The 14,894-nt window shown below is 45.4% G+C and overlaps 1 protein-coding gene across 10 annotated transcripts in view; it reads left to right on the forward strand.

Moving 5' to 3' along the window:
- The window catches only part of ATP2B4 (ATPase plasma membrane Ca2+ transporting 4), a 99,840-nt gene extending 85,191 nt beyond the window's left edge, over positions 1 to 14,649 (forward strand). For 8 of the 10 annotated variants that reach the window (XM_069074626.1, XM_069074624.1, XM_069074623.1 and 5 more), the window contains 6 exons: positions 2,420 to 2,611; positions 3,087 to 3,300; positions 3,452 to 3,663; positions 5,573 to 5,680; positions 9,683 to 9,862; positions 13,051 to 14,646. In XM_069074626.1, coding sequence (XP_068930727.1) covers positions 2,420 to 2,611; positions 3,087 to 3,300; positions 3,452 to 3,663; positions 5,573 to 5,680; positions 9,683 to 9,862; positions 13,051 to 13,236 — 1,092 coding nt within the window. In that variant the 3' untranslated portion in view covers positions 13,237 to 14,646. Of the gene's footprint in view, positions 1 to 2,419; positions 2,612 to 3,086; positions 3,301 to 3,451; positions 3,664 to 5,572; positions 5,681 to 9,682; positions 9,863 to 13,050 lie in introns of all 10 variants that reach the window. The other 2 variants (XM_069074628.1, XM_069074627.1) reach the window with 2 other exon arrangements.
- The last annotated feature ends 245 nt before the right edge of the window (positions 14,650 to 14,894 follow it).

Here is a 14,894-nt window from a genome sequence, read left to right on the forward strand (position 1 = left end):
GTGGTAAATACCAAGTATAAGAGAGTCTCTGCTCTCAGGAGCTTAAACCCTGATGGGGAAAATAAAGGCAGGTTGGGAAGACTGCTGATAGCACAAGGGATTAAACCCCAGACGACTGGAGGCAAGAACTGGGTTCTACTGTGGGTCAAGTACGTGAGAAAGCGCCTCCCCAGATCAGGGCCTTCAGAGTCAGTGGAGATATGGTGGGAGGGCAGAGAAGTAAACAAGGAAAGCATATTTGGGAGGCAACAAGCATAATGAGAGGTTAGGTTACCAACTGGGGTCAAGGGCCAGAGGATCTTGACTGTGAGGCTTAGTTAGGCCTTTCGTATTCAAGTTTCATGAGCCATTTACTTTCCATGTATTCATAACTCTCCATTGGCTCCCTCTCTCACTCGTGGAATAATCTAGCAGTGATATCAAACTCAGAAGTGAGGAGGGAGGCCATACATAAGGGTCTCTGTGGGTCATTGATTGACTTAGAAAACCAAATATGAGCATTATCTATATTCTATTGTATTTTTACTTATATTGTTACATTTTTCCCAATTATATTTTGATTGTTCTCTGGTGTACAGGATGGAATGGAGGGAAAAGACTATAAGCAGGCTTGTGATGGGTTAAGTGATGAGAGTCTAGACTAGAGTGGTGGTGGTGGGGATGGGAAAGAAGGGGTAAGTGGCCATTCATGACACATAGAACCAGGGATTTCCTTTACCCTTTCACGTTCCTGAATGTAGCCCTCAAGCAAAAAGCACTGGGGAAACCAATGGAATGAAGACAGTCTGATTAGCAAGCAAGAAAAGGGGGGGGGGGGTGCTGAGTTTATTCCTGAATTGATCAAGAGCTTTCTGCTTTAACCATTCCCTTTCTTTTCCTCATTTTGAGTCACTGCCCAAATAGAACCAGTTGCCAAGGCCCACCAGGTCTACCTCCATGTCATCTGGTCACACTCTTAGCATCCCTAGTCCAGGTTCTCATTACTTCTACCTGGATTACTAATTGCTGTCTGCCTGGTCTTCCTGGCTTTCCTCTCTCTAATCTACCTTCAATAGTTATTAAAATATCCTTCTAGAGGCATGAGTCTAAGAGACATGCCACTCCCCTGCTCAAAAACTTCAGTGGCTCCCAATTGCCTAGAGAATAAAACAAATTCCTTGTAGTAGGACTGTGCATTTAAGGATCTACATATTCTTAACTCCAACCTGCCTTGCATGCATATTTCCAGTTACTTTATGTTGTGTCCAAGCTGACCTCCTGTCTCCTGACTGTGCATGCACACAGGCTTTTTCTCATCCCTGGAATGCGCTGCCTTTCAGAATCTTGCTTGTCCTCCTAAGGCTCAGCCAAAGGTTCCATTACCTGGGCTTTATTAAAACTTGACCGGATTCTCTCCCTCCTCCTCCTCTCTGGTCCTTCTCCACCCCGAGCTGGTGTTCTCTCCCTCTTCCTAAGGCATTCTGAATCTCCCCTTTATCCCCATTGCTGCCTACGCTCCATAGAATGCGAACTTGAGGGGAAAAACGTCCATTTCATGTGTGTATCCCTAGCACCTGTCACAAGCCTGAATTGGGGAAAATTCTCTACTCGTTGTATTCATTCTTCGGGCCTTGATCTTCCCCTTTGGAGAATGAACAATAGTTCTTTCCCTTTTTCCATTATAATGGAAGCTCATTTTCAGTAGGGGTCATTTCATTCTCTGTATCTGTATCCCCCCAGTACCTGGGGATTAACAAATGCTCACTAATTTATCCGGGATGTTGACTACAGTGGAAAAACTCTCCAACTTCTTGGAGAGACTGTGCGCCCTGCCCCCCCCCCCGCCCCACCCCGCCCCGCTTGTCCTGTTACTACCATGTGTGTGCCCGGAGTGCCCTCTGGTGTCAGTGCCCAGTTCTGCAACCTCTTAAAGGTCAGACTGGTTTCATGGGATCATAAATTTAGTCTGGAAGAGCCACTTAGAGGTCATAAAGTTCAACCCCCTCGCTTTACAGATGAGGAAACAGAGAGATGAAGGGACAAAGGCACACAGCTAGTAAGTATCTATTGGGATTTGAACCCCTGGATCCTTCAAATCTAGTGTTCTTTGTACTGTCATGTTGCCTCAGGACTATGGCATGGACTATGAGTCTATTGATTCATAAAATTGTAGGATGTTAGAGCTTGGGAGGAAATTAAAGACTCTCTAGTCCAGCACCAACATTTTACAAATGAGGAAAGTAGGACCTAGCATTACGATGACATGCCTGAAGTTACATAGTTCACTTAGTAGCCAAAGCCTAGACTAAAAGCCAGGTCTCCTGACTTCACTTGGTGTGTTTTCTATCCCACCACAAGGGTCCTGACTGACCTGTGGTGGGTTATCCTGTTCCAGACCCTCACTGTCCCCTTTTTCTTCTATCTCTCCTCTCCCCCACAGGGCATTGCAGGTACAGATGTAGCAAAGGAGGCATCAGACATCATTCTAACGGATGACAACTTTACCAGTATTGTGAAGGCCGTGATGTGGGGTCGAAATGTCTATGATAGTATTTCCAAGTTTCTGCAGTTCCAGCTCACTGTCAATGTGGTGGCTGTGATTGTGGCCTTCACAGGGGCCTGTTTCACCCAGGTGCGGTCTGGGGGATGGGTCAAAAGGTGGTCGGGAAGTGGGAAGCATGGCAGCTGAGAAGGATAAAGGAGGAGACCACCATGCTGTTAGGGCAGATGGGAAGCCCAGGCCCCTTCTGTGACATTCTTCAGGTGTCTTTGTGAAAAACTCCCAGAATTATAAACACGAGTGCTGTGATTGAACACTTGATGGCTTACAAAGTACTTTGCTCATAGCAATGTAGTGAAAACATGTAACAAAGGCAGTCAGAAGGATATCAACCCCATCCTAAAATGGAGAATCAGCAAAGTTACAAATGCCTTGTCCATGATCACTGACTGGGAAGTGTTGGGGACTAGAGCTTGCCTCTGGTCTCCCACCTTCAAAGTCAAGGGCTTCCTCTGTTTCAGGGAGTAGGGACTGAAGGAAGAAGGGGGCTGAAGAAGGTTTATGGAAAAAACAAATTGAAAAGGGAAAATTCTCTTCTTCCTGCTAGGATTCCCCACTGAAGGCTGTGCAAATGTTGTGGGTGAACCTGATCATGGATACTTTTGCCTCCCTTGCCCTGGCTACTGAGCCACCCACGGAGGCGTTGCTGTTGAGAAAACCCTATGGCCGAGACAAGCCACTGATCTCCAGGACTATGATGAAAAATATCTTAGGACATGCAATCTTCCAGCTTTGCATCATCTTTACCCTTCTCTTTTTTGGTGAGCCAGGGCAGGGGTGAGGAAAAGAGGCCCCAGAGAGCAAGACTTTTGGGGAGCGGGCAAGGTATTTTGTTTCTTGAGAACTAGGGTCCTACAATCCCTTGGTTTCCCCTAACCCCTCACCCGACCTTGTCCTGTCTCCTCTACCTAGGTGAAAAGTTCTTTGACATCGACAGTGGGAGGAAAGCCCCCTTAAACGCCCCACCCTCCCAGCACTATACCATTGTATTCAATGCCTTCGTGCTAATGCAGCTCTTCAATGAAATCAATGCCCGAAAAATCCATGGTGAGAGGAATGTCTTTGAAGGCATACACCATAACCCCATCTTCTGTTCTGTGCTGTTGGGCACATTTATCTGCCAGGTAAGACAAGGTTTGGACGGTCAGAGTCCCAGGGAGAGAGCAGGAAGGGCAAGAGACCACCCAGGGTGGTGTGGGGCTGAAGCTGGGAGTTTAGATATCCTTCACGTGGGACTCCATATCCTCTCTGAACCTAATACAGGATGTGATCAGTGAATGGGGCTTGGGCTAGGGGTTAAAAACCTTGTGGATTTCCTTGATATTAATGTTGGTCCATCATTGTGGAAATGGACAATTATCTTGCAAATAAGTACAGAACACAACAATGAAGCTCCTGCCATTGTCATCATGCGGATTTAGGGATGGAACATGAGCCCCTAAGGAAATAGAGTTAGCATGATAGGTGAGAGCGCTGTGCTTGACTTGGGCAGCGCCCACGCCACACTTCTGTCCGACATCCCATCTTTAGCAGTGTTTGCTCTGGGAGTAAAAAGGCAGGCTTCTTCCCTCTACACTGCCTGTGTGATTGACATGGATTTCTAGGGCCCTGATTCTCATTATGTCCGTGGCATTAAACTAGTTGGGAGAAGCTGGGGGGGGGGGGCAGCAGTAGTATGATTTCCTACAGGAAATCTTGGCAGAGTACTTAAAGGTAAAGTTACCCTATTGACTGACTTCTCCCTAGTACCGAGGTTGAGAACTCTGTCTGGCCATTGCCAGAACTGTCCTCATTCCCGTGTGTGCATGCACATGACCACACGTGTGTGCATGCACATGACTACACGTGTGTGTGATATCTGTGCATCCTGCCTTTCCCCCATTAAATCTGAAGTTCCCAAAAGGCAAAGCTCTCCTTTTTCTGGATCTCTACTTGTCCCGCTGCTCGCCTCTTTTCCTTCCCCTCTGGTCACTTGAAACAGATCTTTGTGTTCTGATTATAGAGTGTTTGGCCGGTGTAGTTGTGGTAGACTTGGAAAAGAAGCCAGACAGTGTTGGCTATAACAACTAGGGCTTAGAGGATCATGCGTTAAAGGAACCTTAAAAGTCACCTAGTCTAGCTCCTGTATTTTACAGATGAGGAGACTGAAGCAGAGACAGGGTGGTGTAGTAGGTAGAATGGGCAGAAATCTTCACCCACCTACTATGTGACCCCGAGCTTCAGTTCCCTCACCTGAAAGGACTCAGTGGCCTTCTCCATTCCTTTCCAGTGCTAAAGCTATTTTTGTTTGTTTGTTTTGCTTTTTGGAGGGGGGAGGGCAGGGCAATTGGGATTTAAGTGACTTGCCCAAGGTCACACGGCTAGTTTTTGTGTTAAGTGTCTGAGACTGGATTTGAACTCAGGTCCTCCTGACTCCAGGGCCGGTGCTGTATTCACTGAGACACCTAGCTGCCCCTAAAGCTATGATGGATGCATAGTTGATCCAATGAAACCCAGAATGGTAAGTGACTTGCCTAAGGTCACACAAGCAGTGAGTAGCAGAGCTGAGATTTGAAGTCAGGTTTTGTAATCCTAAGTCCATGTACTTTTTTTTTTCAATGATAGGGCTCACTTTAGGTCAAAAGAACTACGATCAAATTGCCTGTGTGACCTTAGTTAGGCATGTCACTCTCTGATCCTCAGTTCACTCATCTGTGAAACGAAGCCATTACACCAGCTGATTTCACTTCTTGATCTTTTAGAGCCCTGGCTCTGTCATTTATTAGCTCTGTCATGAGCAGGTCACCTCACCTCTCGTGACGCTGCACCTGCTCATCTCAAAAATGATGACAACTCTTCCCAGACCTACCTTCCAAGGCTGCTGTAAGGAAAGCACTTGGTAAACTGAAGGTCCTATGTGAGCGGGAGCCGCCGTCATTGGGCTGTTCGTCTCTGCTCTTTCATAGAAGTCTACAAAGTCTCCTTCATATAAATAAGAGCTGCCATTATTCGGTCGCACATCTTTGCTCTGGTGATGTCTCTTTTTTCTCACAGATCCTGATAGTGGAAGTTGGGGGCGCACCCTTTAGCTGCACGAAACTTACATTGAGCCAGTGGCTTTGGTGTCTTTTCATTGGGATATCAGAGCTAGTCTGGGGCCAGGTGAGTCACTTCACACACACACACACACACACACGCACACACACACGCACACGCACGTACACACACACACGCACACACGCACACGCGCACACACACACACACACTAATCCTAACTATCTGCTCATCTTGGTTTGAAGGCACTGACCTCCACTGGAAGGGGTCAGCCCCTCAGATGCAATGACCAAGTGTTAGGTGGTTTATTACGCACTTTCTATGTGCCAGGGATAGTGACAAGTGCTAAGAAACATGACCCATTGTCCTCAGGAGATCACGATTGGATGACCCCCATTGTCTGTCTCTGGTTCCCTTAGTTTTGCCTGGGATTCTAGGTTGACACTGCCACATACCTTGGCTTCCCTTAGAACCTTTGAAGGAGTGAGTAATTTTATTATGTTCTCCTCATTCAATCATTTTTGAAGAGTGTTTGTGCTTGGGGGGGAAGGGAGAAAGAAGAGGGACAAGAGAGGAGAGAGAAGAGAAAAAGAGAAATACCCAACCTCCCTCATCTGTACCCTTTTTTGTATTTATTTAAAATGAAGCCCAGTGGTTCAGTGTAAAGAACATTGAATCTGGAGTCAGAAGACCTGCTTTCACATCTTACCTCTGACACTACCTGTGTGACCTTGGGTGAGTCACTTGCCTAGATCAGTTTTCCCATCTGTAAAATGAGGATGTTGGACTAGGTAGCCTCTAGGGTTCATTCCAGCTTTAGATATGTGATCCTGTAAGTACAGGGTTACAATTACAATAGAAAGACTGAATGATTTTGTTCCCAGAAGGTCCTGCGTTAGATTACTTGTATATGAACAAGGAAATGGAGACTGGGCCCTCTGGTACTGTAATGGACACTGAGATCAAACAGGACAGCTAGGCCAATTATAATTTGATAGGAGTGTTTATTAACCGGCCGGGACTGCCTCTCAGACCGAAAGACAGTCTCGAGCTTTCTGTTAGACATAATTTTATAGATAATGTGATTGCTGGGATATCGATTCATACTTTCACTTTTCACACCCTCCCATGTGCAGGGGCCACATGCCGCCCCCGTTCTGGAAGCACTCCTAACTGCGGCTTTTTCCTACCCTCTTGCCATACTACAATTTGAGCCAATAGGGACCTTAGATCACATAGGCCAGCCTTTCATTCTTCAGATGGGAAAAATGAGCCTCAGAGGACTCGTGACTTGCCCAAGGTTACATAGTAAGTATGTAATAGAGCCAAGATTCAAACTCAGTTCCTCTGACTCCAAAGCTAATGTTGGATGCCCTATCCTATACTGTCAAAGAATAAATGAATTCTTTTTCCTATAATTTGGAGGGAAGGTTGAACTTCTTCAAAAGGAACTTTTTCTGAAACCCTTAAGAAATGAAATTCTGCAAAAAAGCATGGAAACCAAAAAATGTATAGAGCCACAGGAATCCTATTATGCTAGCTTTACTAAAATCAGGGTGTGGATTGTCTTGAGTGGGTGAATCTAGCTAATTTTTACGTCCTTTTCTATGGGTTGTATGACTTTACTGGAAGAGCACTGGATTTGGAGTTTTAAAAAAAAGGTAAATAATTAATGTTTGTTAAGTACTATGATAAATGCTACAAAGAAAAACAAAAAATAGACCCTGTCTTCAAGGAAAAAAAATGTACATGCAAGATTAATAACACTTATAGTACATTTAAGGTTTAACATCACAACAAGCCTAGGACACAGGTATTGTTATTATTCCCATTTTACAGATGAGGAAGTTGAGGTAGACAGAAATTAAATGACTTGCCCAGAGTCACACAGCTAGTAAGCATCTGAGTCTGAATTTGAACTCAGGTCTTCCTGACTCCAGGTCCAGTGCTGTATGCATTATGGTTCCACCTTGCTACTCCCTGAGTATGTGGAAGGTAGCCTTAGAGGTGGAAGACACCAGGCACAGAGGACAGCCAGGGCAAAGGCCTGACCAAGATGGCACATGGGAGTGTTGTGAAAAGAGACAGCCAGCAGGCTGGGCTAGCAGGACTGGAGAGTGTGTGGAAGAGAGGAGCTGTGTGAAGACTGGAAACATGGGAATAGGGCAGGCTGTGAAGAGCTTCGAATGCCAAAACGAGGAGCTAAGAGTTAATCCTAGAGGTTCTGAGGGGCCACTGGCATTGATTGAGTAGGTGCAGTGACATGGTCAGTCGAGCTCTAGAGGGATCCCTTTGGTAGATGAGAGTGGAAGATGCTTTGCAAAGGGGAGTGACCTGGCCAGAAGGCTGTCAGAACCTCCATCCAGGTGAGAGGGATGAGGGCCTGAGACAGTGCAACAGCTGTGTGGGTGCAGAACAGGTACTGCATGGGGAGCACTGTAGAGACACTGTGGAAGATACTGAAGCGGTGAAGGGGGGACAAGAGAAGTCCTCGCTCTTCTGCTTAGGTCCAGCATGACCTTAGTTGACCTCACTTCTCTCTTCTCAGTTTCCATGTGTGCAGAATGAAGGGATTGAGTTGGATGATCTCTGTAGTTCCTTTCAGCTCTAGATCCTGTGGCCACGCCCATCACACTTGAGCCCAAGATGCAGTCAGGTTGGCTCAGCCACTAAGGATCATAAGATTCTTGGTCCCTTCCCTATGACTCAGCCTTCTTTCCAGTTATGCACTTCTAGGTCATGACCTCTGGTTTGAGCCAAACTACACATCCACCTTTGTCCTTAAGGTCCTTGCTAGTCCCTAGCTGAGGGAAATGTTTCTCTACTTGATACCAAAGTTTCTTCCACTAGACTGTTGACTTTTTTGCACTGACCTAACAGTTACTTCATTCCCCACTCTCCTGGAGGTCCCTTGTTCTGGGCCATGGAAGTCATGCCCTCACCCCTGAACCCCTGACTCATTTCTCTGTTCAGTTTAGCTGAAGCACATTCACTAGCCAGTCACTAAATTCAGGTCTGTATTTTGAGACTGCCACTATCATCTCTATGCAGGTGAGTCTGAGCTCAGTATGGTAGCACCAGCTACCTACTGGCTATCCCAAAGGCTTCTCAAATTCAACATGTCCAAAACAGAAAACTCTTTTACCTTCCTCTCTCTTCTTCTTCACTTTCCTCTTTTCAGCCACTCAGATCTACAACCTCAAAGTCAGCCTTGACCTTCACTCTCCCCCACTTTTCATCCAATCAGCTGCCAAGGATTGTCATTTCTATCTTCACAACATCTCTTGCTTTCTTCCCCTTCTCTCCATTCATCATCTCTTGCCTGGATTATTATCATGGCCTCCTAATTCGTCTCCTTGCCAGCATGCTGCTATTAGAATGACTTTCCTAAATTTTAGGTTTGAATATAAGACTGATACTGTCATTAGAAAGGGATTTGGAGTGGGGCCTTGGAAACTAGCTACAGCGAGTAGCAGAAAAGGAAAGTTTAAGCTGAGGTAGGCAAAGAAACAGTAAGCCCACTTGCTAGAGCAAGCTTTAGGAAAGAAGACAGAAGAGGGACCCTGGGAATCTCTGGTGCCATAGATGGGCCCAAGAAAGGAGTTCAGAGGTATGTTAGAGGGAAGCAATTAATAAAAGTTTTAGCCAGATCGGTACAAGGCTTAAATGTAGAATGAAGTCAACTAGAAATTAGATAAATACAGGTATCTTTGTACCAACCACTATTTTAAATGTTAGTACAGATTAGATGGTATTATAAGCTCAAAGAACCAAGTGGGGGAAGAAGAACACTTATTTACCTTTCCACAGGAAGCTAACAAATAATGAATTGTAGCGATAAAGATTTCTTTTTCTACAAGGTACCTTATTCCAGGACCATCTCTGTGCACCATCAGCCTCAGGAGCTACATAAGGGAGGGAATTTTGATATCTCATCATGGCAATGAAAAATCTCTTTTCTTGGCAATGGAACTCCAGGAACATATCTGAACCTACTTATAGAAAAGCGATAGATGATTAAACCTAATGTCTTGTTTCCCTGCCCACCCACATCCAGTTCTTTGCCTAGCTTAAGAGATTTCACCTCTCTCATTGTCCCCATCCCTACAGCTAATCAACATGGTGCCTACTTCAAAACTGATTTTCTTGAAGGAGGCTGGGCATGCCACCACCAAAGAAGAACTCTCCAAGAACCTGACTGAGGGAATGGAGGAAATTGACCATGGAGAAATAGAACTGCGCCGTGGCCAGATTCTCTGGTTCCGGGGCCTGAATCGCATCCAGACTCAGGTACAGTGTTGGGAACCTATCCTTCATCACTGCTGACTTGGAAGGAATTCTATCCAGGCCAAGAATGGTAGTAGTGAAGGAAGGTAGCATTTAAGCTGAAACCTCTATATTCCCTGTCCACACCCACCCCTATCTACACACCTAATGAAAAGACTCACTGCTAGTGCAAGCAAGCCCTCCATCCCTGTGCTCAGGACTATCTTGGATATAAGTTCCCTTTCTACTCTGCAGGTAAAGTGGCACAGGGTTGAGACACTCAAACACTGCTAGATTGTTTTTGTTAGCAGGGTTGCCCTAGGATGGGCAATGTTCATCCCCCTCCAGGAAAGCACTTTCAAATAGTGTCTCCATGATGACATGATTCCTCTCATATCCTTGCACAGTCTCCTCTTCTAAAGCACTGCTGCTCTTTTCGCTGCCATGGCAGTATGGTGAGGAAAAGGGAAGGCCCGAGAAAGCTTGGCCAGAGCCCAGCCCCATCCCCTGTCTTTCTCCTACTAACTTTCTTGCTACAGTGAGAGATGTGCAGGGTGCAGGTGAGTAAAGAGAGCTGCCTCTTCATGACTAAGTTTCTTTTGCAGGATCCAAACTTGCTACCAGGAAGAGGAGAAGCCAGCTTCCTTCAGCCCTCTATTCATCTCCCTGCCCTTATTATAACCTCAGCTCCTTCCCTCAGCCTGCCAGGGACATCATCTAGTAGTTACCTAGTGGTTTCCCTATCTTCATTCATCCAGTTCTAGGAGTTGGCAATGCCCAGCAAGGGCACTGAGATGGCCTTTTTAGAGGGACCCTATTTATATAATTTTTCAAATCATCTCATGAGGCCTAAGCAGTTAAATAACTGCTCAGTTAGTTTTATAGTTAATAAATGCCCCAGTCTGCCTTACCCACAGAACACAAAATTGTGATATTGGCATTTTTAACTATACCTGGCAAAAGACCATTTTCCCCATGGGCAAAAACCTGCTTTCCAGGCTGGTGACATAGCTGGCTTTGATGAAACACAGAGATCCTTTCCCTTCCTTGAGTCTTCAGAGTTTCCAGACCCAAACCCTGGTGCCTGGGTCTTTTGGGTGCCCCTCCCCCTGAGGCATTCATTACTTTCCTTTGGGTCTGCTCTTTTCAAAATAACCTATGTTTTTGCTTTTCCTCCTTCAGGGTCTCCTGCCTTCTCTTCTCCTAACCGGATTCCCTTGTTGCAGTGTCTCTGGGTTCCTACCAAACCTTCTCTTGGGGCCTAGGGTTTCCAGGTTTTCCTTTCAACCCTTATTCTCCACCCTACTACCCTCCAAGCCACAATATATACATGTTTATATTTGGTGTGACCTACCCACCTGGTTATCCTGCCCTCCTTTGAGGGGGAAGGGTAGCAAGAGAGTATACATCTATATAAATATTCATATACATCACTTGAGCCCTGAGGGATAGAGTCTCAGAGGACAGTGTTTGAGTAGAGGAGGCAGCTGGGCTCCAGCTACATTGGGAGACTTTGAGCCTCTACCCCATGTGTGGGATAGCCAGTAATGCCTTGTAATCATTCTAGTTGGGACATGCTGTCACAGAAGGGAAATAGTTTTAGCTACAGGGAGCCATCATTGAACACCCTACTCCCATGTCATATGGAAGGACCGTCTGTGCTTCCCTTAACCCATTCAGAGCCAATGGAGAATCAGTTCCCTGATGTGATGCAAGAGAAGATGTGTAAGATGGGTAGGATAGTGGAAGGGAAGATATGTTCTGAATTCAGAAAACTGTTGGGAGCACTCTTAAGTCTTCTCAGACAACCTCCTGAATAACAATGACTAATCGGCCAAAAACAGTTAGCCTCTTTGCTTTCCCAACTTCCCCTTCCCCTGGGGACATGTCATAAGGAGTAAAATGAATGAAACCAGAAGATATTCAAGTCCTTTGGTAGATGTACCTGGGGAAGGAAGTGACGTGAATGCTTTCAAGGCTGTTCTACAGATTATAAACCTTGTGTGGTGTATAGACTTGTCTGGAGGGTTGGGACTGGTGCTTTCCCACAACTCTGATTTTTCATCTTTACCTGTACCCAGCAGTAGGATAGTTTGGGGAGGGGGGGTGTTGATGGAACCAAATAAGAGGGGAATGAACCCTGCCTATCATTCATTGGGCCGACAATGAGTATTGCCAGCAGGGCAGAAGAACAGATGGTGTTAATGCCCTCTGCCTCTTAAAGAACAAAGCAATTTGGAAACCAAATATTCTCCTTCCATAGGGCCAGTGTAGCTGCTCACTACCATCACCACTTCTACAGCCTCCTCTCCTTCCCCTTTCTCTAACCCCCAAGTTATTCCTGGCACCTGCCAGCCAAGAGGATCCTTGGAGCACCAGCCTGGCTGTGGCCACCTCTATAGAATGGTCTGGCTCCTGTTTCTTTAACCTCCCTTCAAGTTCAGTCCCAAAAAAAGACTGACTGGGAGAAGAAAGCACTGCGCCAGGAGATAGACCCAACAATTGAAAGGCAGCATAATACTACATTCTGTACTGGTTTTGAATCCTAGCTCTCTGTAGCATTGTGGGCCCTCAGTTTCCTCATCTGTAAAACTGGGAGATGAGAAGATTCCCTCGTCAACACTCATGTGATCAACCTGTTGATGAGGGGTCTTTCCACCAGGGCTGCCTGTATGCCTATTGGCAGCAAAATTCCTTTTTGTTTTTCCAGTTTCATGGATCTCTCAATGGCGAATCTATGAAAATAAGCATTGTTTTGTTCTTATAGAGACAGGGGTAGGTTCAGCTGAGTTCTGATGCTGTCTCTGAAGTTGTGCCTCTATACAGGCTTTTCCTGTTCCCTGCCCCACACTTCTTGTGGGGTAACTGTGCCAGGGCTCTCTTTAAACTAAAGGGAAAAGTAAACAAAGGAAGCCTGCTGCCTCCTTACCTCAGCTTAAAAAGAGTGGAAGATGGAGCTTTAGTTTGGTTTTTTTGGACATCATGGCAAACCAGATTTTAAATGAAGTATAATAACCTCCAATGAGTTTTCCCCTCTGTTCCTTGTAACAGTACTGTGTTGGGAGGGAGGGGGCTCACTTTCAATCTCCCACTTCCCTTTCTTTTTTCCCCTCGTTCCCTTTCTTAGCCCTCCAACTCCCCGGACCCTCCTTCTCCTTCTCCCCAGTCTCTGACTGTGGAGCAAAGCTATTTCACTCTCTGATTCTTTGCAGATCGAGGTAGTTAACAAATTCCAGATGGCAGTGGGCTCTTATCACGGAGCCTTGAGGAAGCAGAACGTCATGAATCTGCAAGATATAAAACCTGTTTCTACCCCAACTCTTCTAAATCTTTCTCCAGAAAATTCTGCTCCCAACACTTCTGTTCCTGAATCTTCTTCTATGGGCAGTGAGTTATAGTCTATTATAATGCATGATTTGCTAAAATGACCACAAGAGAGCATCCACTTTAACCAATTTCACTTTTCTCTTCCTTTTGTTTTTACCCTTGATATTTTGACTTGAGAGAGGGAAGGAAAAAAAATCCCACCCACCCCCAAACCAACCAAACTGGTTGAATTTATTTTTTACTTTTAAAAAGCTATTGTTTCTTAACCATTTACAAAATAATAATTAATAATAATAACAATAATCCTGTATTCTGGTTGTTCTCCTGCATTGTTTATTCCTCCCTTTTCTTGGGTTTTTCTTCCTTTTCCCTCCCCATGTCCCTCTACTCCACCTCCTTCCACCCCACCCCACTCCTCTGACAGGAATGATATGATTCTCACTCTAAGAAAGAGACCCAAGATTAAGACAGTTGGGGACCTTACTTTATTTCATCTACTGGGAAAAGTGTTTTGAGAAGCATGGGGGAGGGGACAGGGTAGAGAGAGAGATACTGTAGTTTTTATATTTGTTAATAAACTTTGGTGATGGAATTGAGTTTGGCCATCAGTAAGAAATGAGTCCTTTCACCACCACTGTCTCCTAAGGTAGAAAAATCAGTTTAAAAGGTACAGCTACGGTAATGTGGAAAAACAGTGAGTGATGCTAAACTGTATTGTGGACCCACACTGCCATTTGTAATTTACTTTTCTGAAGCCCAATTAGGCTCAATCCTGGTAGAAATATCAAGCAAATTATATTCTGCCAGATAGAGTGGGGTAGGGGCATTGGCTGTTTTAGGACCTCTACATTATTGGTGGATTTATCTGTGCTTTTTTTCTGTTTTGTCCATCACTACCATTCTCAGCACAGGTAAATGCATTGTCTGGAGTTCTTTTTGCGGAGCCAGAAAGAGCTGCTCCTAAGTGTTCTTCATTTCTATGTGGTCCATTAAGATGGGGCAGCAGAACCAAACAGAACACTCAGGTCAAAAAATAAGTCAGACTCTTTTATCATCCAAAGGATGCCAACCTTCCCTCCCTCCCATACTTTCTTCCACTATTTCCCTCTCCAGGTCTGACTCCTAGGTCTCTCTCCTTTCTCTCTGCCTCTTGGTGGGAAGGTCTAACCTCTAGCTGACCATAGTTTGGGCAGAGACCTTATAGGATCTAACAGGAAGGGTAGACCTGGGGATCTAAGAATCAATTAAGGGAAATAGGAGGGATGGGTTGGGACTAGCTAAGTTTGTTCAGCAGTTCTCACTCTGGGTTCTGATGACCTGGATTTTATTTACCTTTCTCTTCTTTTAAAAGTGCTACCCTTCATGGGAGCCTCCATTTTCCCCCAGCTCCATTTGGGAAGACTTCCAGGGCCTCCCTCTGTGGGACTGGGGAAGATGAGGGAGGCTTTAATCTTTCTTCCCCATTACTCTTTGCCATCCCATTTCAATGTCTAGAAGGAAATAAAGCAGCAGAACAGCTACTGAGGAAGGAGGAATAGGCCATCAGATTTGGGGAATGATATTCTTCCCTCGACAATGATCTATAAAGAGGCCTTGCAAGTCAACAGAGGCCTATCCTAGCTGGGGCTTGTGGAAAAACACTTTTCCCACAATCAGCCTGTTCCCCCTCCCCTCCCCAAGGGATAGTCTGAAAAAGATGGGATTGGGGCAAGAGAAGCAAACCCTACTT

This window comes from Petaurus breviceps, unplaced genomic scaffold, assembly GCF_028583685.1.
Source record: "Petaurus breviceps papuanus isolate PSGF00001 unplaced genomic scaffold, PetGlider_PUasm1.0 90895, whole genome shotgun sequence".
In the NCBI taxonomy this organism is placed as follows: Eukaryota; Metazoa; Chordata; class Mammalia; order Diprotodontia; family Petauridae; genus Petaurus; species Petaurus breviceps.